This window comes from Haliotis rufescens, unplaced genomic scaffold (assembly GCF_023055435.1).
Source record: "Haliotis rufescens isolate VD_foot unplaced genomic scaffold, xgHalRufe1.0.p SCAF_1, whole genome shotgun sequence".
Lineage (NCBI taxonomy): Eukaryota > Metazoa > Mollusca > Gastropoda > Lepetellida > Haliotidae > Haliotis > Haliotis rufescens.
The window spans coordinates 4,238,081-4,265,378 of NW_025963779.1; the positions used below are offsets into that span (position 1 = coordinate 4,238,081).

The 27,298-nt window shown below is 43.1% G+C and overlaps 1 protein-coding gene across 4 annotated transcripts in view; it reads right to left on the bottom strand.

Annotated features, from left to right (window-relative positions):
* The window catches only part of LOC125371716 (sacsin-like), a 31,367-nt gene extending 11,158 nt beyond the window's left edge, over window positions 1-20,209 (bottom strand). Inside the window, exons 1-3 of one of the 4 annotated variants that reach the window (XM_048397508.1) lie at window positions 20,134-20,209; window positions 19,149-19,224; window positions 18,019-18,119 (exon numbers count right to left, since the gene is read on the bottom strand). In XM_048397508.1, the coding sequence (XP_048253465.1) occupies window positions 18,019-18,119; window positions 19,149-19,173 (126 nt within the window). In that variant the 5' untranslated portion in view covers window positions 19,174-19,224; window positions 20,134-20,209. Of the gene's footprint in view, window positions 1-18,018; window positions 18,120-19,148; window positions 19,225-19,767; window positions 19,789-20,115 lie in introns of those variants that run through there. The other 3 variants (XM_048397600.1, XM_048397534.1, XM_048397559.1) reach the window with 3 other exon arrangements.
* Window positions 20,210-27,298: the final 7,089 nt, after the last annotated feature.

Below are 27,298 nucleotides of genomic sequence, written 5' to 3' on the forward strand. Positions count from 1 at the left end.
ATTGAGTATCTCCCCAACAATTGGGTACTGATCCAAGCCGTGGCTACTGGTCCAACACAAACTCGCATTGAGTATCTCCCCAACAATTGGGAACTGATCAAACACGATAGCACTGGTCTCACATACACTCGTATTGAGTATCTCTCCAATAGGTGGCTTCTGATCCAGCAAGTAGGTACTGGTCTAACATAGCCTCGCATTGAGTATCTACCCAACAATTGGGAACTGATCAAATACGAAAGCACTGGTCTCACATACACTCATATTGAGTATCTCTCCAATAGGTGGCTTCTGATCCAGCAAGTAGGTACTGGTCTAACATAGACTCGCATTGAGTATCTCCCCAACAATTGGGAACTGATCAAACACGATAGCACTGGTCTCACATACACTCATATTGAGTATCTCCCCAATAGGTGGCTTCTGATTCAGAGAGTGGGTACTGGTCCAACATAAACTCACATTGAGTATCTCCCCAACAATTGGGTACTCATCCAACATAGACTCACATTGAGTATCTCCCCAACAATTGGGTACTCATCCAACATAGACTCACATTGAGTATCTCAACAACAATCTGGTACTAATACAACACGTGGGTACTGGTCCAACATAGACTCACATTGAGTATCTCACCAACAATCTGGTACTAATACAACACGTGGGTACTGGTCAACATTGACTCACATTGAGGATCTCCCCAACAATTGAGTGCTGATCCAACACGCTGGTACTAGTCCCACATACACTCATATTGAGTATCTCCGCAATAGGTGGGTTCTGATCCAGCAAGTGGGTACTGATCCAACATAGACTCGCATTGAGTATCTCCCAAACAATTGGGTACTGATCCAACACTTGAGTACTGGTCCAAAATAGACTCACATTGAGTGTCTTCCAAACAATTGGGTACTGATCAAACGCATGGGTTATGGTCCAACATAGACTCACATTGAGTATCTCCCCAACAGTTTGGTACTGATCTAGCACGTGAGCACTGGACAAATATAGACTCACAATGATTATCTCCCCCTCAATTAACTACTGATCCAGCACTTTGGTAGTGGTCCAACATAGACTCACATTGAGTATCTCCCCAACAATTGGCTACAGATCCAACTCGTGGGTAGTGTTGAACATTGACTCACATTGTGTATCTCCCCAACAATTTGGTACTGATCAAACACGATGGTACTGATCCCACATACATTCATATTGAGTATCTCACCAATAGGTGGGCACGGATCAAGCACGTGGATACTGGTCGAACATAGACTCACATTGAGTATCTCCCCCAACAATTGGGTACTGATCCAACACATGGGTTGTGGTCCAACATAGACTCACATTGAGTATCTCAACAAGAATTGCGTACTGATCCACCATGTGGGTTATGCTCCAACATAGACTCACATTGAGTATCTCCCAACAATTGGGTACTGAACCAACACGCTGATACTAGTCCCACACACACTCATATTGAGTATCTCCCAATAGGTGTGTTCTGATTTAGCAAGTGGGTACTGGTCCAACATAGACTCACATTGAGTATCTCCCCAACAATTGGCTACAGATCCAACTCGTGGGTAGTGTCGAACATTGACTCACATTGTGTATCTCCCCAACAATTTGGTACTGATCAAACACGATGGTACTGATCCCACATACATTCATATTGAGTATCTCACCAATAGGTGGGCACGGATCAAGCACGTGGATACTGGTCGAACATAGACTCACATTGAGTATCTCCCCCAACAATTGGGTACTGATCCAACACATGGGTTGTTGTCCAACATAGACTCACATTGAGTATCTCAACAAGAATTGCGTACTGATCCACCATGTGGGTTATGCTCCAACATAGACTCACATTGAGTATCTCCCAACAATTGGGTATTGAACCAACACGCTGATACTAGTCCCACACACACTCATATTGAGTATCTCCCAATAGGTGTGTTCTGATTTAGCAAGTGGGTACTGGTCCAACATAGACTCACATTGAGTATCTCCAACAATTGGCTACCGATCCAACTCTCTGGTTGTGTCGAACATTGACTCACATTGAGTATCTCCCCCAACAATTGGGTACTGATCCAACACGTGGGTTATGGTCCAACATAGACTCACATTCAGTATCTCAACAAGAATTGCGTACTGATCCAACATGTGGGTTATGCTCCAACATAGACTCACATTGAGTATCTCCCAACAATTGGGTACTGATCCAACACGTGGGTTGTGGTCCAACATGGACTCACATTGAGTATCTCAACAAGAATTGCGTACTGATCCAACATGTGGGTTATGCTCCAACATAGACTCACATTGAGTATCTCCCAACAATTGGGTACTGATCCAACACGTGGGTTGTGGTCCAACATAGACTCACATTGAGTATCTCAACAAGAATTGGGTACTGATCCAACATGTGGGTTATGGTCCAACATAGACTCACATTGAGTATCTCCCCAACAATTGGGTACTGATCCAACACGCTGGTACTAGTCTCACATACCCTCATATTGAGTATCTCCCAATAGGTGTGTTCTGATTTAGCAAGTGGGTACTGGTCCAACATAGACTCACATTGAGTATCTCCAACAAATGGCTACCGATCCAACTCTTGGGTTGTGTCGAACATTGACTCCCATTGTGTATCTCCCCATCAATTGGGTACTGATCTAGCACGTGAGCACTGGACAAATATAGACTCACATTGAGTATCTCCCCAACAATTGGGTACTGATCAAACACGATGGTACCGGTCCCACATACACTCATATTGAGTATCTCACCAATAGGTGGGCACTGATCAAGCACGTGGATACTGGTCCAAAATAGACTCACATTGAGTATCTCCGCAATAGGTGGGTTCTGATCCAGCAAGTAGGTACTGGTCTAACATAGACTCGCATTGAGTATCTCCCCAACAATTGGGAACTGATCAAACACGATAGCACTGGTCTCACATACACTCATATTGAGTATCTCTCCAATAGGTGGCTTCTGATCCAGCAAGTAGGTACTGGTCTAACATAGACTCGCATTGAGTATCTCCCCAACAATTGGGAACTGATCAAACACGATAGCACTGGTCTCACATACACTCATATTGAGTATCTCCCCAATAGGTGGCTTCTGATTCAGAGAGTGGGTACTGGTCCAACATAGACTCACATTGAGTATCTTCCCAACAATTGGGTACTCATCCAACATAGACTCACATTGAGTATCTCCCCAACAATTGGGTACTCATCCAACATAGACTCAAATTGAGTATCTCAACAACAATCTGGTACTAATACAACACGTGGGTACTGGTCCAACATAGACTCACATTGAGTATCTCACCAACAATCTGGTACTAATACAACACGTGGGTACTGGTCCAACATTGACTCACATTGAGTATCTCCCCAACAATTGAGTGCTGATCCAACACGCTGGTACTAGTCCCACATACACTCATATTGAGTATCTCCGCAATAGGTGGGTTCTGATCCAGCAAGTGGGTACTGATCCAACATAGACTCGCATTGAGTATCTCCCAAACAATTGGGTACTGATCCAACACTTGAGTACTGGTCCAAAATAGACTCACATTGAGTGTCTTCCAAACAATTGGGTACTGATCAAACGCATGGGTTATGGTCCAACATAGACTCACATTGAGTATCTCCCCAACAGTTTGGTACTGATCTAGCACGTGAGCACTGGACAAATATAGACTCACAATGATTATCTCCCCCTCAATTAACTACTGATCCAGCACTTTGGTAGTGGTCCAACATAGACTCACATTGAGTATCTCCCCAACAATTGGCTACAGATCCAACTCGTGGGTAGTGTCGAACATTGACTCACATTGTGTATCTCCCCAACAATTTGGTACTGATCAAACACGATGGTACTGATCCCACATACATTCATATTGAGTATCACACCAATAGGTGGGCACGGATCAAGCACGTGGATACTGGTCGAACATAGACTCACATTGAGTATCTCCCCCAACAATTGGGTACTGATCCAACACATGGGTTGTGGTCCAACATAGACTCACATTGAGTATCTCAACAAGAATTGCGTACTGATCCACCATGTGGGTTATGCTCCAACATAGACTCACATTGAGTATCTCCCAACAATTGGGTACTGATCCAACACGCTGATACTAGTCCCACATACCCTCATATTGAGTATCTCCCAATAGGTGTTTTCTTATTTAGCAAGTGGGTACTGGTCCAACATAGACTCACATTGAGTATCTCCAACAATTGGCTACCGATCCAACTCTCTGGTTGTGTCGAACATTGACTCACATTGAGTATCTCCCCCAACAATTGGGTACTGATCCAACACGTGGGTTATGGTCCAACATAGACTCACATTCAGTATCTCAACAAGAATTGCGTACTGATCCAACATGTGGGTTATGCTCCAACATAGACTCACATTGAGTATCTCCCAACAATTAGGTACTGATCCAACACGTGGGTTGTGGTCCAACATGGACTCACATTGAGTATCTCAACAAGAATTGCGTACTGATCCAACATGTGGGTTATGCTCCAACATAGACTCACATTGAGTATCTCCCAACAATTGGGTACTGATCCAACACGTGGGTTGTGGTCCAACATAGACTCACATTCAGTATCTCAACAAGAATTGGGTACTGATCCAACATGTGGGTTATGGTCCAACATAGACTCACATTGAGTATCTCCCCAACAATTGGGTACTGATGCAACACGCTGGTACTAGTCCCACATACCCTCATATTGAGTATCTCCCAATAGGTGTGTTCTGATTTAGCAAGTGGGTACTGGTCCAACATAGACTCACATTGAGTATCTCCAACAAATGGCTACCGATCCAACTCTTGGGTTGTGTCGAACATTGACTCCCATTGTGTATCTCCCCATCAATTGGGTACTGATCTAGCACGTGAGCACTGGACAAATATAGACTCACATTGAGTATCTCCCCAACAATTCGGTACTGATCAAACACGATGGTACCGGTCCCACATACACTCATATTGAGTATCTCACCAATAGGTGGGCACTGATCAAGCACGTGGATACTGGTCCAAAATAGACTCACATTGAGTATCTCCGCAATAGGTGGGTTCTGATCCAGCAAGTAGGTACTGGTCTAACATAGACTCGCATTGAGTATCTCCCCAACAATTGGGAACTGATCAAACACGATAGCACTGGTCTCACATACCCTCATATTGAGTATCTCTCCAATAGGTGGCTTCTGATCCAGCAAGTAGGTACTGGTCTAACATAGACTCGCATTGAGTATCTCCCCAACAATTGGGAACTGATCAAACACGATAGCACTGGTCTCACATACACTCATATTGAGTATCTCCCCAATAGGTGGCTTCTGATTCAGAGAGTGGGTACTGGTCCAACATAGACTCACATTGAGTATCTCCCCAACAATTGGGTACTCATCCAACATAGACTCACATTGAGTATCTCCCCAACAATTGGGTACTCATCCAACATAGACTCACATTGAGTATCTCAACAACAATCTGGTACTAATACAACACGTGGGTACTGGTCCAACATAGACTCACATTGAGTATCTCACCAACAATCTGGTACTAATACAACACGTGGGTACTGGTCCAACATTGACTCACATTGAGTATTTCCCCAACAATTGAGTGCTGATCCAACACGCTGGTACTAGTCCCACATACACTCATATTGAGTATCTCCGCAATAGGTGGGTTCTGATCCAGCAAGTGGGTACTGATCCAACATAGACTCGCATTGAGTATCTCCCAAACAATTGGGTACTGATCCAACACTTGAGTACTGGTCCAAAATAGACTCACATTGAGTGTCTTCCAAACAATTGGGTACTGATCAAACACATGGGTTATGGTCCAACATAGACTCACATTGAGTATCTCCCCAACAGTTTGGTACTGATCTAGCACGTGAGCACTGGACAAATATAGACTCACAATGATTATCTCCCCCTCAATTAACTACTGATCCAGCACTTTGGTAGTGGTCCAACATAGACTCACATTGAGTATCTCCCCAACAATTGGCTACAGATCCAACTCGTGGGTAGTGTCGAACATTGACTCACATTGTGTATCTCCCCAACAATTTGGTACTGATCAAACACGATGGTACTGATCCCACATACATTCATATTGAGTATCTCACCAATAGGTGGGCACGGATCAAGCACGTGGATACTGGTCGAACATAGACTCACATTGAGTATCTCCCCCAACAATTGGGTACTGATCCAACACATGGGTTGTTGTCCAACATAGACTCACATTGAGTATCTCAACAAGAATTGCGTACTGATCCACCATGTGGGTTATGCTCCAACATAGACTCACATTGAGTATCTCCCAACAATTGGGTACTGATCCAACACGCTGATACTAGTCCCACATACCCTCATATTGAGTATCTCCCAATAGGTGTTTTCTTATTTAGCAAGTGGGTACTGGTCCAACATAGACTCACATTGAGTATCTCCAACAATTGGCTACCGATCCAACTCTCTGGTTGTGTCGAACATTGACTCACATTGAGTATCTCCCCCAACAATTGGGTACTGATCCAACACGTGGGTTATGGTCCAACATAGACTCACATTCAGTATCTCAACAAGAATTGCGTACTGATCCAACATGTGGGTTATGCTCCAACATAGACTCACATTGAGTATCTCCCAACAATTAGGTACTGATCCAACACGTGGGTTGTGGTCCAACATGGACTCACATTGAGTATCTCAACAAGAATTGCGTACTGATCCAACATGTGGGTTATGCTCCAACATAGACTCACATTGAGTATCTCCCAACAATTGGGTACTGATCCAACACGTGGGTTGTGGTCCAACATAGACTCACATTCAGTATCTCAACAAGAATTGGGTACTGATCCAACATGTGGGTTATGGTCCAACATAGACTCACATTGAGTATCTCCCCAACAATTGGGTACTGATGCAACACGCTGGTACTAGTCCCACATACCCTCATATTGAGTATCTCCCAATAGGTGTGTTCTGATTTAGCAAGTGGGTACTGGTCCAACATAGACTCACATTGAGTATCTCCAACAAATGGCTACCGATCCAACTCTTGGGTTGTGTCGAACATTGACTCCCATTGTGTATCTCCCCATCAATTGGGTACTGATCTAGCACGTGAGCACTGGACAAATATAGACTCACATTGAGTATCTCCCCAACAATTCGGTACTGATCAAACACGATGGTACCGGTCCCACATACACTCATATTGAGTATCTCACCAATAGGTGGGCACTGATCAAGCACGTGGATACTGGTCCAAAATAGACTCACATTGAGTATCTCCGCAATAGGTGGGTTCTGATCCAGCAAGTAGGTACTGGTCTAACATAGACTCGCATTGAGTATCTCCCCAACAATTGGGAACTGATCAAACACGATAGCACTGGTCTCACATACCCTCATATTGAGTATCTCTCCAATAGGTGGCTTCTGATCCAGCAAGTAGGTACTGGTCTAACATAGACTCGCATTGAGTATCTCCCCAACAATTGGGAACTGATCAAACACGATAGCACTGGTCTCACATACACTCATATTGAGTATCTCCCCAATAGGTGGCTTCTGATTCAGAGAGTGGGTACTGGTCCAACATAGACTCACATTGAGTATCTCCCCAACAATTGGGTACTCATCCAACATAGACTCACATTGAGTATCTCCCCAACAATTGGGTACTCATCCAACATAGACTCACATTGAGTATCTCAACAACAATCTGGTACTAATACAACACGTGGGTACTGGTCCAACATAGACTCACATTGAGTATCTCACCAACAATCTGGTACTAATACAACACGTGGGTACTGGTCCAACATTGACTCACATTGAGTATTTCCCCAACAATTGAGTGCTGATCCAACACGCTGGTACTAGTCCCACATACACTCATATTGAGTATCTCCGCAATAGGTGGGTTCTGATCCAGCAAGTGGGTACTGATCCAACATAGACTCGCATTGAGTATCTCCCAAACAATTGGGTACTGATCCAACACTTGAGTACTGGTCCAAAATAGACTCACATTGAGTGTCTTCCAAACAATTGGGTACTGATCAAACGCATGGGTTATGGTCCAACATAGACTCACATTGAGTATCTCAACAAGAATTGGTACTGATCCACCATGTGGGTTATGCTCCAACATAGACTCACATTGAGTATCTCCCAACAGTTTGGTACTGATCTAGCACGTGAGCACTGGACAAATATAGACTCACAATGATTATCTCCCCCTCAATTAACTACTGATCCAGCACTTTGGTAGTGGTCCAACATAGACTCACATTGAGTATCTCCCCAACAATTGGCTACAGATCCAACTCGTTGGTAGTGTCGAACATTGACTCACATTGTGTATCTCCCCAACAATTTGGTACTGATCAAAGACGATGGTACTGATCCCACATACATTCATATTGAGTATCTCACCAATAGGTGGGCACGGATCAAGCACGTGGATACTGGTCGAACATAGACTCACATTGAGTATCTCCCCCAACAATTGGGTACTGATCCAACACATGGGTTGTGGTCCAACATAGACTCACATTGAGTATCTCAACAAGAATTGGTACTGATCCACCATGTGGGTTATGCTCCAACATAGACTCACATTGAGTATCTCCCAACAATTGGGTACTGATCCAACAAGCTGATACTAGTCCCACATACCCTCATATTGAGTATCTCCCAATAGGTGTGTTCTGATTTAGCAAGTGGGTACTGGTCCAACATAGACTCACATTGAGTATCTCCCAACAATTGGGTACTGATCCAACACGTGGGTTGTGGTCCAACATGGACTCACATTGAGTATCTCAACAAGAATTGCGTACTGATCCAACATGTGGGTTATGCTCCAACATAGACTCACATTGAGTATCTCCCAACAATTGGGTACTGATCCAACACGTGGGTTGTGGTCCAACATAGACTCACATTCAGTATCTCAACAAGAATTGGGTACTGATCCAACATGTGGGTTATGGTCCAACATAGACTCACATTGAGTATCTCCCCAACAATTGGGTACTGATGCAACACGCTGGTACTAGTCCCACATACCCTCATATTGAGTATCTCCCAATAGGTGTGTTCTGATTTAGCAAGTGGGTACTGGTCCAACATAGACTCACATTGAGTATCTCCAACAAATGGCTACCGATCCAACTCTTGGGTTGTGTCGAACATTGACTCCCATTGTGTATCTCCCCATCAATTGGGTACTGATCTAGCACGTGAGCACTGGACAAATATAGACTCACATTGAGTATCTCCCCAACAATTGGGTACTGATCAAACACGATGGTACCGGTCCCACATACACTCATATTGAGTATCTCACCAATAGGTGGGCACTGATCAAGCACGTGGATACTGGTCCAAAATAGACTCACATTGAGTATCTCCGCAATAGGTGGGTTCTGATCCAGCAATTCGGTACTGATCCAACATAGACTCGCATTGAGTATCTCCAAAACAATTGGGTACTGATCCAACACTTGAGTACTGGTCCAAAATAGACTCACATTGAGTGTCTTCCAAACAATTGGGTACTGATCAAACACATGGGTTATGGTCCAACATAGACTCACATTGAGTGTCTCCCCAACAGTTGGTACTGATCTAGCACGTGAGCAATGGACAAATATAGACTCACAATGATTATCTCCCCCTCAATTAACTACTGATCCAGCACTTTGGTAGTGGTCCAACATAGACTCACATTGAGTATCTCCCCAACAATTGGCTACAGATCCAACTCGTGGGTAGTGTCGAACATTGACTCACATTGTGTATCTCCCCAACAATTTGGTACTGATCAAAGACGATGGTACTGATCCCACATACACTCATATTGAGTATCTCACCAATAGGTGGGCACGGATCAAGCACGTGGATACTGGTCGAACATAGACTCACATTGAGTATCTCCCCCAACAATTGGGTACTGATCCAACACATGGGTTGTGGTCCAACATAGACTCACATTGAGTATCTCAACAAGAATTGCGTACTGATCCAACATGTGGGTTATGCTCCAACATAGACTCACATTGAGTATCTCCCAAAAATTGGGTGCTGATCCAACACGCTGGTACTAGTCCCACACACACTCATATTGAGTATCTCCCCAATAGGTGTGTTCTGCTTTAGCAAGTGGGTACTGGTCCAACATAGACTCACATTGAGTATCTCTAACAATTGGCTACTGATCCAACTCTCTGGTTGTGTCGAACATTGACTCCCATTGTGTATCTCCCCCAACAATTGGGTACTGATCCAACATGTGGGTTATGGTCCAACATAGACTCACATTGAGTATCTCCCCAACTATTGGGTACTGATCCAACACGCTGGTACTAGTCCCACATACCCTCATATTGAGTATCTCCCAATAGGTGTGTTCTGATTTAGCAAGTGGGTACTGGTCCAACATAGACTCACATTGAGTATCTCCAACAATTGGCTACCGATCCAACTCTTGGGTTGTGTCGAACATTGACTCCCATTGTGTATCTCCCCATCAATTGGGTACTGATCTAGCACGTGAGCTCTGGACCAATATAGACTCACATTGAGTATCTCCCCAACAATTCGGTACTGATCAAACACGATGGTACCGGTCCCACATACACTCATATTGAGTATCTCACCAATAGGTGGGCACTGATCAAGCACGTGGATACTGGTCCAAAATAGACTCACATTGAGTATCTCCGCAATAGGTGGGTTCTGATCCAGCAATTCGGTACTGATCCAACATAGACTCACATTGAGTATCTCCAAAACAATTGGGTACTGATCAAACGCATGGGTTATGGTCCAACATAGACTCACATTGAGTGTCTGCCCAACAGTTGGTACTGATCTAGCACGTGAGAACTGGACAAATATAGACTCACAATGATTATCTCCCCATCAATTAACTACTGATCCAGCACTTTGGTAGTGGTCCAACATTGACTCATATTGAGTATCTCCCCAACAATTAGGTACTGATCCAAGCCGTGGCTACTGGTCCAACATAAACTCGCATTGAGTATCTCCCCAACAATTGGGAACTGATCAAACACGATAGCACTGGTCTCACATACACTCATATTGAGTATCTCTCCAATAGGTGGCTTCTGATCCAGCAAGTAGGTACTGGTCTAACATAGACTCGCATTGAGTATCTCCAAAACAATTGGGAACTGATCAAACACGATAGCACTGGTCTCACATACACTCATATTGAGTATCTCTCCAATAGGTGGCTTCTGATCCAGCAAGTAGGTACTGGTCTAACATAGACCATTGAGTGTCTTCCAAACAATTGGGTACTCATCAAACGCATGGGTTACGGTCCAACATAGACTCACATTGAGTGTCTCCCCAACAGTTGGTACTGATCTAACACGTGAGAACTGGACAAATATAGACTCACAATGATTATCTCCCCATCAATTAACTACTGATCCAGCACTTTGGTAGTGGTCCAACATTGACTCATATTGAGTATCTCCCCAACAATTAGGTACTGATCCAAGCCGTGGCTACTGGTCCAACACAAACTCGCATTGAGTATCTCCCCAACAATTGGGAACTGATCAAACACGATAGCACTGGTCTCACATACACGCATATTGAGTATCTCTCCAATAGGTGGCTTCTGATCCAGCAAGTAGGTACTGGTCTAACATAGACTCGCATTGAGTATCTCCCCAACAATTGGGAACTGATCAAACACGATAGCACTGGTCTCACATACACTCATATTGAGTATCTCTCCAATAGGTGGCTTCTGATCCAGCAAGTAGGTACTGGTCTAACATAGACTCGCATTGAGTATCTCCCCAACAATTGGGTACTCATCCAACATAGACTCACATTGAGTATCTCCCCAACAATTGGGAACTGATCCAACATAGACTCACATTGAGTATCTCACCAACAATCTGGTACTAATACAACACGTGGGTACTGGTCCAACATAGACTCACATTGAGTATCTCACCAACAATCTGGTACTAATACAACATGTGGGTACTGGTCCAACATTGACTCACATTGAGTATCTCCCCAACAACTGAGTACTGATCCAACACGCTGGTACTACTCCCACATACACTCATATTGAGTATCTCCGCAATAGGTGGGTTCTGATCCAGGAACTGGGTACTGATCCAACATTTGGGAACTGATCAAACACGATAGCACTGGTCTCACATACACTCATATTGAGTATCTCTCCAATAGGTGGCTTCTGATCCAGCAAGTAGGTACTGGTCTAACATAGACTCGCATTGAGTATCTCCCCAACAATTGGGAACTGATCAAACACGATAGCACTGGTCTCACATACACTCATATTGAGTATCTCTCCAATAGGTGGCTTCTGACCCAGCAAGTAGGTACTCATCTAACATAGACTCGCAATGAGTATCTCCCCAACAATTGGGAACTGATCAAACACGATAGCACTAATCTCACATACACTCATATTGAGTATCTCCCCAATAGGTGGCTTCTGATTCAGCAAGTAGGTACTGGTCCAACAGAGATTCACATTGAGTATCTCCCCAACAATTGGGTACTCATCCAACATAGACTCACATTGAGTATCTACCCAACAATTGGGTACTGATCCAACATAGACTCACATTGAGTATCTCACCAACAATCTGGTACTAATACAACACGTGGGTAATGGTCCAACATAGACTCACATTGAGTATCACATCAACAATCTGGTACTAATACAACACGTGGGTACTGGTCCAACATTGACTCACATTGAGTATCTCCCCAACTAATTGAGTACTGATCCAACACGCTGGTACTAGTCCCACATACACTCATATTGTGGGACCAGTATCCACGTGCTTGATCAGTGCCCACCTATTGGTGAGATATTCAATATGAGTGTATGTGGGACCGGTACCATCGTGTTTGATCAGTTCCCAATTGTTGGGGAGATACTCAATGTGAGTCTATATTTGTCCAGTGCTCACGTGCTAGATCAGTACCCAATTGATGGGGAGATACACAATGGGAGTCAATGTTGAACACAACCCAAGAGTTGGATCGGTAGCCAATTTTTGGAGATACTCAATGTGAGTCTATGTTGGACCAGTACTCACTTGCTAAACAGAACCCACCTATTAGGGAGATACTCAATATGAGGGTATGTGGGACTAGTACAAGCGTGTTGGATCTGTACCCACTTGTTGGGGAGATACTCAATGTGAATCTATGTTGGACCATAACCCACGTGTTGGATCAGTGCCCAACTATTGGTGAGATACTCAATATGAGAGGATGGGAGACCAGTAACATTGTGTTGAATCAGTACCCAATTGTTGTGGAGATACTCAATGTGAGTCTATGTTGGACTATTACTCACGTGTTGGATCAGTTCCCAATTGGTGGGGAGATACTCAATGCGAGTCTATGTTGGACCAGTACCCATTTGCTGGATGGGAACCAACCTATTGGGGAGATACTCAATATGAGGGTATGTGGGACCAGTACCAGCGTGTTGGATCAGTACCCTATTGTTGGGGAGATACTCAATATGAGTCTATGTTGGACCATAACCAACGTGTTGCATCAGTACCCAATTGTAGTGGAGATACTCAATGTGAGTCTATGTTGGATTTTTACTCCCGTGTTGAATCAGTACCCAAATTGTTGCGGGAGATACTCAATGTGAGTCTATGTGGGACCAGTATCCACGTGCTTGATCAGTGCCCACCTATTGGTGAGATACTCAATATGAGTGTATGTGGGACCGGTACCATCGTGTTTGATCAGTACCCAATTGTTCGGGAGATACTCAATGTGAGTCTATATTTGTCCAGTGCTCAAGTGCTAGATCAGTACCCAATTGATGGGGAGATACACAATGGGAGTCAATGTTCGACACAACCCAAGAGTTGGATCGGTAGCCAATTGTTGGAGATACTCAATGTGAGTCTATGTTGGACCAGTACCCACTTCCTAAAGCAGAACACACCTATTGGGGAGATACTCAATATGAGGGTATATGGGACTAATACCAGCGTGTTGGATCAGTACCCAATTGTTGGGGAGATACTCAATGTGAGTCTATGTTGGACCATAACCCACATGTTTGATCAGTACCCAATTCTTGTTGAGATACTCAATGTGAGTCTATGTTCGACCAGTATCCACGTGCTTGATTCGTGCCCACGTATTGGTGAGATACTCAATATGAGTGTATGTGGGATCAGTACCATCGTCTTTGATCAGTACCAAATTGTTGTGGAGATACACAATGTGAGTCAATGTTCGACACTACCCACGAGTTGGATCTGTAGCTAATTGTTGGGGAGATACTCAATGTGAGTCTATGTTGGACCATTACCAAAGTGCTGGATCAGTAGTTAATTGATGGGGAGATAATCATTGTCAGTCTATATTTGTCCAGTGCTCACGTGCTAGATCAGTACCAAACTGTTGGGGAGATACTCAATGTGAGTCTATGTTGGACCATAACCCATGCGTTTGATCAGTACCCAATTGTTTGGAAGACACTCAATGTGAGTCTATTTTGGACCAGTACTCAAGTGTTGGATCAGTACCCAATTGTTTTGGAGATACTCAATGCGAGTCTATGTTGGATCAGTACCCACTTGCTGGATCAGAACCCACCTATTGCGGAGATACTCAATATGAGTGTATGTGGGACTAGTACCAGCGTGTTGGATCAGTACTCAATTGTTGGGGAGATACTCAATGTGAGTCAATGTTGGACCAGTACCCACATGTTGTATTAGTACCAGATTGTTGGTGAGACACTACAATTGAGTACTGATCCAACACGTTGGTTATGGTCCAACATAGACTCATATTGAGTATCTCCCCAACAATAGGGTACTGATCCAACACGCTGGTACTGGTCCCACATACCTTCATATTGAGTATCTCGCCAATAGGTTGGTTCCCATCCAGCAAATGGGTACTGGTCCAACATAGACTCGCATTGAGTATCTCCCCACCAATTAGGAACTGATCCAACACGTGAGTAATAGTCCAACATAGACTCACATTGAGTATCTCCACAACAATTAGGTACTGATTCAACACAATGTTACTGGTCTCCCATCCTCTCATATTGAGTATCTCACCAATAGTTTGGCACTGATCCAACACGTGGGTTATGGTCCAACATAGATTCACATTGAGTATCTCCCCAACAAGTGGGTACAGATCCAACACGCTTGTACTAGTCCCACATACCCTCATATTGAGTATCTCCCCAATAGATGGGTTCTGTTTAGCAAGTGGGTACTGGTCCAACATAGACTCACATTGAGTATCTCCAACAATTGGCTACCGATCCAACTCTTGGGTTGTGTTCAACATTGACTCCCATTGTGTATCTCCCCATCAATTGGGTACTGATCTAGCACGTGAGCACTGGACAAATATAGACTCACATTGAGTATCTCCCCAACAATTGGGTACTGATCAAACACGATGGTACCGGTCCCACATACACTCATATTGAGTATCTCACCAATAGGTGGGCACTGATCAAGCAAGTGGATACTGGTCCCACATAGTTTCACATTGAGTATCTCCACAACAATTGGGTACTGATTCAACACAATGTTACTGGTCTCCAATCCTCTCATATTGAGTATCTCACCAATAGTTGGGCACTGATCCAACACGTGGGTTATGGTCCAACATAGATTCACATTGAGTATCTCCCCAACAAGTGGGTACAGATCCAACTCGCTTATACTGGTCCCACATACACTAATATTGAGTATCTCCCCAATAGGTGGGTTCTGATCCAGCAAGTGGCCACTGGTCCAACATAGACTCACATTGAGTATCTCCACTACAATTGGGTACTGATCCAACACGTGGGTTATGGTCAAAACATAGACTCACATTGAGTATCTCCACAACAATTGGGTACTGATCCAACACGCTGATACTCGTCCCACATACCCTCATATTGAGTATCTCTGATCCAGCAAATGGGTACTGGTCCAACATAGACTCAAATTGAGTTTCTTCCAAACATCTGGGTACTGATCCAACAGGTGGGTTATGGTCAAAACATAGACTCACATTGAGTATCTCCAAAACAATTAGTTACTGATCCAACACTTGAATATCGGTCCAAAATAGACTCACATTGAGTGTTTTCCAAACAATTGGGTACTGATCCAACGCATGGGTTATGGTCCAACATAGACTCACATTGAGTATCTCCCCAACAATTGGCTACCGATCCAACACGCTGATACTCGTCCCACATACCCTCATATTGAGTATCTCTGATCCAGCAAATGGGTACTGGTCCAACATAGACTCAAATTGAGTTTCTTCCAAACATCTGGGTACTGATCCAACAGGTGGGTTATGGTCAAAACATAGACTCACATTGAGTATCTCCAAAACAATTAGTTACTGATCCAACACTTGAATATCGGTCCAAAATAGACTCACATTGAGTGTTTTCCAAACAATTGGGTACTGATCCAACGCATGGGTTATGGTCCAACATAGACTCACATTGAGTATCTCCCCAACAATTGGCTACCGATCCAACACGCTGATACTCGTCCCACATACCCTCATATTGAGTATCTCTGATCCAGCAAATGGGTACTGGTCCAACATAGACTCAAATTGAGTTTCTTCCAAACATCTGGGTACTGATCCAACAGGTGGGTTATGGTCAAAACATAGACTCACATTGAGTATCTCCAAAACAATTAGTTACTGATCCAACACTTGAATATCGGTCCAAAATAGACTCACATTGAGTGTTTTCCAAACAATTGGGTACTGATCCAACGCATGGGTTATGGTCCAACATAGACTCACATTGAGTATCTCCCCAACAATTGGCTACCGATCCAACACGCTGGTACTGGTCCCACATACACTCATATTAAGTATCTCCCCAATAAGAGGGGTTCTGATCCAGCAAGTGGCCACTGGTCCAACATAGACTCAAATTGAGTGTCTTCCAAACAATTGGGTACTGATCCAACGCATGGGTTATGGTCCAACATAGACTCACATTGAGTATCTCCCCAACAATTGGGTACTGATCCAACACGCTGGTACTGGTCCCACATACCCTCATATTGAGTATCTCCCCACCTTGTGTGTTCTGATCCAGCAAGTGGGTACTGGTCAAAACATAGACTCGCATTGAGTATCTCCCCGACAATTTGGTACTGATCCAACACGTGGGTTATGGTACAACATAGACTCACATTGAGTATTTCCGTATCAATTGGGTACTGATCCAGGACGCTGGTACTGGTCCAATATTGACTCCCATGGGATTTCTCCCATCAACTGCGTACTGATCCAACACGTAGGTACTGGTCCAATATAGACACATTGAGTATTTCCGTATCAATTGGGTACTGATCAAACGCGTTGCTACTCGTCCAACGTAGACTCACAATAAGTATCTCCCCAACAATTGGGTACTGATCCAACACGCTGGTACTTGTCCAACATAGACTGTATATCTAGATACTCTAACAGTTGGATACTGATCTAACACTTGGGTACTGGTCCAACGCTGACTTACCTTCAGTATCTGTCCATCATCTTGTCACTGGTCCAACGCTGACCTACCTTGAGTATCTGGCCATCATCTTGTCACTGGTCCAACGCTGACCTACCTTGAGTATCTGTCCATCATCTTGTCACTGGTCCAACGCTGACTTACCTTGAGTAGCTGGCCATCATCTTGTCACTGGTCCAACGCTGACCTACCTTGAGTATCTGTCCATCATCTTGTCACTGGTCCAACGCTGACCTACCTTGAGTATCTGTCCATCATCTTGTCACTGGTCCAACGCTGACTTACCTTGAGTATCTGTCCATCATCAGGGTACTGGTCCAATGCTGACCTACCTTGAGTATCTGTCCATCATCAGGGTACTGGTCCAGAACGACCTGCAATTGCTTGACAAGGGTAGGCAGCTCCATACATGTGTAGCCATCATCGTCTGATTCTTTGTAAAAGAACGTCTTCTTAATAAAGTACATATGTTACCCTTCCCCATTTTGATCATTCGAGTGTATATATACTGAACCATAAAAGAAACGTCAACATGGATAAATATATGAGAAGCCCAATTTTTCCAAACACTGTAAACATACTTTGAGACATATTAAAAAGATGAAACCTGGCAAAACTGATCATCAAGGTTGAAATAAAAGTGTCAAATGTTCTTAAAGTGAAACACAACACTAGTCTCTCAGAAAATGGCATCACAAGTCAGTATCTCGTGTGTCCGCCATGTGCATTGATGACTGCCGTGCAACGTCGATACATGGAATGGATGAGGCGGCCACTGTATGGTTCTGATGCCATTCTGCTGGGGGAAGTCTCTTGTTGCTCTCGCACTATGGGCATGCATGGACGTTGTCATGCTGAAACTCGTGGCTGCGGCGACGTGCCAAATGAGGTAAGGCGTGTGGTCTCAAGACTTTGTCCAGCTTGCAATCGGCCAAGAGCTTGGTGTCGCTGATTTTTTGTCAATCTTGGCATGTGGTAGAAATTCAATAACGAACGAATGTTATCCGATCTGGGTGGATTTTTATAGGGCAAGAAATGGGGGAACGCATGTGCATTTCAATTTCCACAGAACTCACGTGCATCGGCTTACCATGGCCATTGCCGTGATGCGTTTAGGCGATTGGTTTTTATTGTCATCTGCTTTGTTTTTTATCATCAAATTTCATTTTTCCGGACATGGTAATGTTAAATTTTAGAAACTTTGACAAAAAGTACCCACATATATAAATGACAACTTTTCATGCAAATTTACTTGGGGTGACGTTTCCTTGCAGTTCAGTATACATGCTACTGAGTACTTTCTTTTTCTTTCCTTTAGCCAAGTTGAATTATGTATATTGATGGTTAATGTATTACATTTATAATGCATACTTTATATTTTAAACAAGTAGAAGATTTTAATATATGTTTTTACATCGGTGTTTTTTAATCTTTTAATTTGCTTCAACTGATTGTAACTCACCAGCTGACTGTGTATCTTGGTCCATCTTGAGCTGACTGTCACCAAAGTTTTATGCCGAACAATGTCCAGTCGCCACCTGAAACAGTAACAGAAATCAATAAGGTTCAGATGACAAAGGATCAGATAATTCATCTTGACCTGGGCTAAGCATACCCTCCAAAGTATGCAGTCTATACTCGGGTGCAACTCCTGATGACTCCTCAGTAGGAAACACAACTCTTACAACAAGTTGATCCACACAAGTAACAGTCTGCATACTCTCGTCTCAAGATTCGCTACGGTAGCGCTCAAGCTTAACCTAGGATTAATCTACTGTATTGGGTTACTGTGCCAAAACTTTATTTAGACGATACCTTAAAATTGTGTATGCAAAACATATTGTCAACGGTACCTGACAATGAGCCAACTTGACGTTGCTACATCAATGTCAGCTTGACACGCCGGGTGCTGCGTATATATTGCGTCACCATAGCAACATGCTTGGGACTTGCACTTCCAGCTGAACATGATATTTTTAACATGGTGTCGGTTTAGACAGACATATTTCTTGTTCTGCAAAACTATTAACACCACATCTAATCTGGTAAACAAGTTAATATCTAAAGATCTCCATACTCACATGTGCTCCCTACAGCTATTGACTGAACTGACAGGGTACCTGTAGTCAAGTAATAAGGCCACGAGATTCCATATAGGGACAACAATGGGTTCCAGGAAATATGAGTCATGGCGTTCATGGGTCATATATATATACCCGTTGATACATTGTAAACCGTATTGTAGAGGACACAAATCTACAAATGGTGGATTTGTACATGTATGGTACAGAGGGTCAAATAGAGTCAGTATTTATTTTAGTTTAGAAACAAAAGGTTCTGTCATGATAGAACGTCGTTTTACAGAAAAAAAGTATAATTGCAAATGTTTAAAATATTGCTGTAAAACAATGTTACCATCATACATTTACCAAGATAGACATACTCACGTTCACGTCCCAGCAAGATGTCTGCACTGCCTACAGAATATGGGGACCACACAAGGTATGCCTTTTCCATGAAGTAATAACTACGTCATATGCTAGCATGATAACAGTTGATAATGTTCCGTGAGTCACCTACTGATAAGATAACGAGTCTGTATAGTCACAGGCTATATGTCCTTATAGGGTGGTTATCGACATTTCGTGTTTGGAGGTGCATGACTAGGGTATGATATCATCTGGACACATTCGTAACAAACTCGTGTTATTCCGGAACAAGCCGAATAGCGATTCGTGCCCCTGTTTGCGACTGAGTGAGTGAGTGAGTGAGTGAGTGAGTATGTGTTTACGCCGCTTTTAGCAATATTCCAGCAATATCACGGCGGGGGACACCAGAAATGGGCTTCACACATTGTACTCATGTCAGGAATCGAACCCGGGTTTTCGGCATGACGAACTAACGCTTTAACCACTAGGCTACCCGACCGCCCTGTTTGCGACTGGGCTCCGTGTAAAAACAAACGGGCATAGCTTAAAGAATTGTCAACTCGTTGCGTAATGATTCACTGTCTGTGTGTGTGTATGTGTGTGTGTCTGTGTGTGTCTGTGTCTGCGTGTGTTTGTGTGTCTGTGTGTGTGTGTGTGTCTGTGTCTGTGTGTGTCTGTGTGTGTGTCTGTGTGTGTGTCTGTCTCTGTGTGTGTCTGTGTGTGTCTGTGTGTTTGTGTGTGTATGCGTGCGTCTGTGTGTGTGTGTGTGTGTGTGTGTGTGTGTGTGTGTGTGTGTGTGTGTGTGTGTGTGTGTGTGTGTGTGTGTGTGTGTGTGTGTGTGTGTGTGTGTGTGTGTGTGTGTGTGTGTGTGTGTGTGTGTGTGTGTGTGTGTGTGTGTGTGTGTGTGTGTGTGTGTGTGTGTGTGTGTGTGTGTGTGAAGGCAATAGATGAAGCATTGTTCCATGTTTGGCTTTTGGTCACCTGGACAGGTGTGAAGGGTAAACAAAGAAACACCCATGCTGCTGTTTTCATTCAGCAGTTCGAGCTCCAACACAGGAGAATGTGATCGTTTACTGAAGAACAGATAGAGAATGGCGATGGACAGAAGTTAACAGTACTGAGATCAGGAAGACGATTTCGAATGTCAGCTGTAGTTGTGCATATGAGCTGATAGATCACAGTTCTGGGTAATAGAATGTGACACTGTGTCTATTAGTGTATAGTTGTCAAACAGTCAATATACGTATTAAACGAGACATGAACTAAATATAAACAACTCATGTATGTATTAAATATGAACAATTATCAACCATATGGGATGTGCATTCTTCACAACAATGAACACTATTCACGTTACAGTCAACCCCGCGTATAACAAACTCCTGTAGACAATCATTTCATTATATCCGATCCCGTAATTCACAGAATAATAAGATCACTACTTGGATGCGGTAAATTCGAGGTTTTCGTGATATTTCTCATTAGCCTTTCCTTCTTTCTCAAAAATATATAAATAAAAAACAATCGATTATCCGCCGAAACAGGTTCAATTGGGCGAACAAAGCAAACTAGTGGTCAACATTACATGAATGGATCACTAAAGACCAGTGATGACACCGGGTGTCAGCATGTCCTGCCCTACCGGACATTCGTTTGTCCAAGTTAATTGAGCTGGGTCCCATCAAACGTTCGCAAATTGTAAAATATATTGTGAAGATGCAAGATGTTTTTGTTGTTGGTTTGTTGTTTAACACCACGTTCAGCAATATGCTAGCTATATGACGGCGGTCTGTAAATAATCGAATCTGGACTAGACAATTCAGTGATTGGCATCATGAGCATCGATACACGCAATTGGGATATGATGAAATATGCATCAACCAAGTCAGCGAACCTGACCATCCGATTCCGTTAGTCGTCTCTTGCGACAAGCATAGTCGCCTTTTACGGCAAGTATGGGTTGCTGAAGACCTATTCTACCCCGGATCTTCACGGATCAGAAGCGAGATGAAAACAAAGAGGAGGCAGCTAACAGAAGATGAAGTGAGGCAAAACGGACACAACCCTTTCCATAATGGTAAAAGAAAACTCTGCTAAGAAACAGTGTATGATTCCGACTATATCATTAGTATGTGTGAATATACCAGGTGTTTGCGAAAAGGTGAGAGTATCCCTTGTGTGTGTGTGTGTGTGTGTTTGTGTGTGTGTGTGTGTGTGTGTGTGTGTGTGTGTGTGTGTGTGTGTGTGTGTGTGTGTGTGTGTGTGTGTGTGTGTGTGTGTGTGTGTGTGTGTGTGTGTGTGTGTGTGTGTGTGTGTGTGTGTGTGTGTGTGTGTGTGTGTGTGTGTGTGTGTGAAGGCAATAGATGAAGCATTGTTCCATGTTTGGCTTTTGGTCAGCTGGACAGGTGTGAAGGGTAAACAAAGAAACACCCATGCTGCTGTTTTCATTCAGCAGTTCGAGCTCCAACACAGGAGAATGTGATCGTTTACTGAAGAACAGATAGAGAATGGCGATGGACAGAAGTTAACAGTACTGAGATCAGGAAGACGATTTCGAATGTCAGCTGTAGTTGTGGATATGAGCTGATAGATCACAGTTCTGGGTAATAGAATGTGACACTGTGTCTATTAGTGTATAGTTGTCAAACAGTCAATATACGTATTAAACGAGACATGAACTAAATATAAACAACTCATGTATGTATTAAATATGAACAATTATCAACCATATGGGATGTGCATTCTTCACAACAATGAACACTATTCACGTTACAGTCAACCCCGCGTATAACAAACTCCTGTAGACAATCATTTCATTATATCCGATCCCGTAATTCACAGAATAATAAGATCACTACTTGGATGCGGTATAGTCGAGGTTTTCGTGATATTTCTCATTAGCCTTTCCTTCTTTCTCAAAAATATATAAATAAAAAACAATCGATTATCCGCCGAAACAGGTTCAATTGGGCGAACAAAGCAAACTAGTGGTCAACATTACATGAATGGATCACTAAAGACCAGTGATGACACCGGGTGTCAGCATGTCCTGCCCTACCGGACATTCGTTTGTCCAAGTTAATTGAGCTGGGTCCCATCAAACGTTCGCAAATTGTAAAATATATTGTGAAGATGCAAGATGTTTTTGTTGTTGGTTCGTTGTTTAACACCACGTTCAGCAATATGCTAGCTATATGACGGCGGTCTGTAAATAATCGAATCTGGACTAGACAATTCAGTGATTGGCATCATGAGCATCGATACACGCAATTGGGATATGATGAAATATGCATCAACCAAGTCAGCGAACCTGACCATCCGATTCCGTTAGTCGTCTCTTGCGACAAGCATAGTCGCCTTTTACGGCAAGTATGGGTTGCTGAAGACCTATTCTACCCCGGATCTTCACGGATCAGAAGCGAGATGAAAACAAAGAGGAGGCAGCTAACAGAAGATGAAGTGAGGCAAAACGGACACAACCCTTTCCATAATGGTAAAAGAAAACTCTGCTAAGAAACAGTGTATGATTCCGACTATATCATTAGTATGTGTGAATATACCAGGTGTTTGCGAAAAGGTGAGAGTATCCCTTGTGTGTGTGTGTGTGTGTGTGTGTGTGTGTGTGTGTGTGTGTGTGTGTGTGTGTGTGTGTGTGTGTGTGTGTGTACGTTCGTCTGTTAATCTGTATGTCTATAGTCTATACGTTTGTGTGGATATCTGTGTACATGTGTGTACTTTCATGTGTTTACGTCTGAGTGCAAATGCGTGTCTGTACGTATATACGTATGTTCATCCGTGTGTGTGTCTATGTTAGATTGCATGTGGTGTACATCGTGTCTTTATCAACATGCTATCACAATTACATATGCGAACAAAATATAGGCATAATTCAAAACACACAAAACAATAACTAACTTAATTATAATAACAAGTATACTCACACGCAAAAGAAACGCAAGTCGAGTTTGCAGTATACATGTTATTTATTTTCAACAGTAAAGACAAGGAATACTTATAGGGCAAGATTGACAAACATTTGACTGAAGACAGCTCAACGGATTAAAAGGCAGATGACATAATTGTTTGTCTCAAATGTTGAGGGCTTACACAGTTTCGGGTCAATACCAAAAATGTCAGTCAATACCTGGTGTGACCAACATTAGCATTTATCACTGCCACACATCTCCTGTACATTGAGTGGATCAGACGATTTGTGAAGGCCCTAGCGATCCTCCTGCACACATCCAGAGCAGCTGTGCGTAGTTCTCCAGTTGTAGGGACTGAGCGCACAATGTGCAGACGCCTTTGAACCTCATCCCACAAGTGTTCGATGGGGTTCAGATCAGGGCTGAGGGCTGGCCACGGTAGAACACGGATGTTGTGTTGTTGCAGAAAGGTCATGGTAGCTCTGGTAACATGTGGACGAGCGTTGTCCTGCTGAAAAATGTGTTCTGGATGTTGTGCAAAAAATGGAACAACGTGGGGTCTGATCACTTGGTCGATATACAGCTGAGCAGTGACGCCTTGTCCCCGACCTTGACCAATATTCAGAAAGCACATGGGTCCAAGTATCGCATTAAGTCTAATGCCCATATCATGATGCTAGGTCCATCCCATGGAACCCTTTCCACAACGTTTCTGTCAGCGAAACGATCACCTCGACGCCGCCAAATTCTTACTCTTCCCTCTGCATGGGAGACACAAAAGCGACTTTCATCAGAGAATATGACACGCCTCCACTCACGATGACGCCAAGTTTGATGACCCTGTGCCCGCTGAAGTCGTGCTTGTCAATGCCGTGGTTGGAGAACAGGACTACGTGCTGGTCGGCGACATGTGAGGTTGTTGGAACGGAGACGTCAGATAACAGTGTCCCGGCTAATGTGTCGATTATGTGTTCCTATGGTCTGTCGAGCACTTACAAAATAGAACACGTGTTTGATGTACTGGGTTGGGATGGAGTAGTTGGTGGACACCACTGTGGAGGTGGTTGTCATAACGATGCTGCTGCGGTTGGGGCTAATGATGTGGATGTTGATGCGAATGTGGATGTTGTTGCTGCGGTTGGGGCTGATGATATGGCTGTCGATGCGAATACGACTGTTGTTGCAGAGGCTCTTGAGGAAGCTGTTGAAGAGGGAGTTGCTAAAATGTTGTTGGGATGTTTGTTTTGAAGATGGTTGTTGCTCAAAACCTCCTTCTGGTTCCTTCTTGGGAAGAGGTGTTAGTGTGTCCTGTTCGTCAGGGATTTCTTCTGAAGACGGGAATGGTTCTTCCATTGCCTCCCCTTTACCAAACGCTATGGTATCCGGCACATATTGGTCTGGCTTAGTCAACAATTCATCAAATCTCTCCTCATCCCACTTTTCCTGTACATATTCATCCTCCGCGATCACAGCTGCATCCATTCTGCCCATCTCTTGCAGTGCTGTCAGCACAGCGTATGTGGCTTCCCTCGTCGCGTACCATTCATTCAGCATGGCCATACGTGGGTCGTGCATCTGAGCCCAGCTCCTGATGTCATTATTGGTGTAGCCAAGACGTCTAGAGAGAAGTGTCCAGTCCAGAAGGTCTTCAGGGTTGAGCAGTTTGGCCACGTCTCTTGACCAGAAGGGAGCATGACTCAATGTCTGTGGGAATGATGAAAAGGATATTGGCGATGCCTTTATGAAAATGAAGTTCATTTCACAGTTCATTTCATGGTAATTATGTTATGCATCGGCAAAAGTATAGGTGCAATTGTGACAGATTCAACATTGTACATATTTATTTTATTCACCTTCAGTATCTGCTTTTAAGTGTTCAACTTTTATGTTTAATCATTTGTTAAGATAGATTAGATGTACTTAATGTGTCCTTCATGTTGTAAGCCTTAACAAACCCAAGCCAAGACGTGCTCAACTGATTGGCCAAGCTAACCCTCAAAGTTGACCCTTTGTCTTACTGCATGTTCTCAGTCTGCACACAATTCCTGCACAGAAAAGTTGACAGGTGAAATCATCTAAAATCAGGTTAGTTTAATATATATGTGTATACTTGTATGTTATTGCAGTTAAATGTTGCAGTATATTAAACATATAATACTAAACTTTAACTAAACGTGTTTGATACCACATATTCTCAGTTGCAACCTATTTAAGTCAATGTGGTAAACAAGACTTCTAAATTGTAAGCTTTGGTAATTACTAATATATCACTTTTCTGTCTCTTTATTCTTGTATGTATGAGGAAGAGTGTATGTGTTGTTTTATGGAATAGGCTATGTTTTAATTGCTTTTGTGATCAGTTCTGTATAATATACAATCTGTACTATACGGGATCCGGAGAAATATTTTAACATGTACGTAAATAGTTGTATTAGTCATTGTTATAAAAGTATATGGTTTATTCAGATCACCGGAATTATAAGTTTCGGCGCTAGTCGGGAAGACACCCAAGTCTCACCCACAGGGTAGGCACATAATAACTTGTATAGTCAGTTTTCTATATTACACCATAAGTGTGTCACACCTGTAAAGTCATGTATATGTATGTATTTTGGAAGAGATTTATAATCGCTTCACACTTAGATAATATAATATTTGAATAATTTTTCTATTTGGTTCTTACATCAGTTTGCAGATCATTGTACAGTGTAACTACTATTATATGAATAAGATGTGTTTGTAATGTAAAATGGTTTGTAATACTGTGATGTCGATGATTGCATTATGTATATTGTTCATATTACTTATCATTCCTTTAATATACGTCTCTCACCCGTAGCGAGTGTTTGGCTATCACATCATTCACTGCCCTGCTACACAATTATTTTCTGTAATTCTCACTACGTTGTTTTGCCTCTTGCTGATTGGTCACGTCATCTTAACGTATTATCGCAAATAATTCAAATTCAGGTAAAGCAAACAAACAAACCAGTCAGAACATTAGAGCCTGCATCACATAGTGATCATCAGTGTTCCCAGTACTCCACAGGTGTGCTGACATTTTGCGGCCTCATGTCTGTGCGCCTCAAAGCAATCTTAGCTCTACGATGTTCGTAAGCCTATGTTAAAGTATGGGACTTACAATCACCTCGTAAATTCTCCTACCTCCCTATCTGTAGCTCAACACTGTGATCCACGCTGTCTTCCAGCGTATGAACTGAAACCGGTCGGCTTCCCTTACAATTTAGCTGAACGCC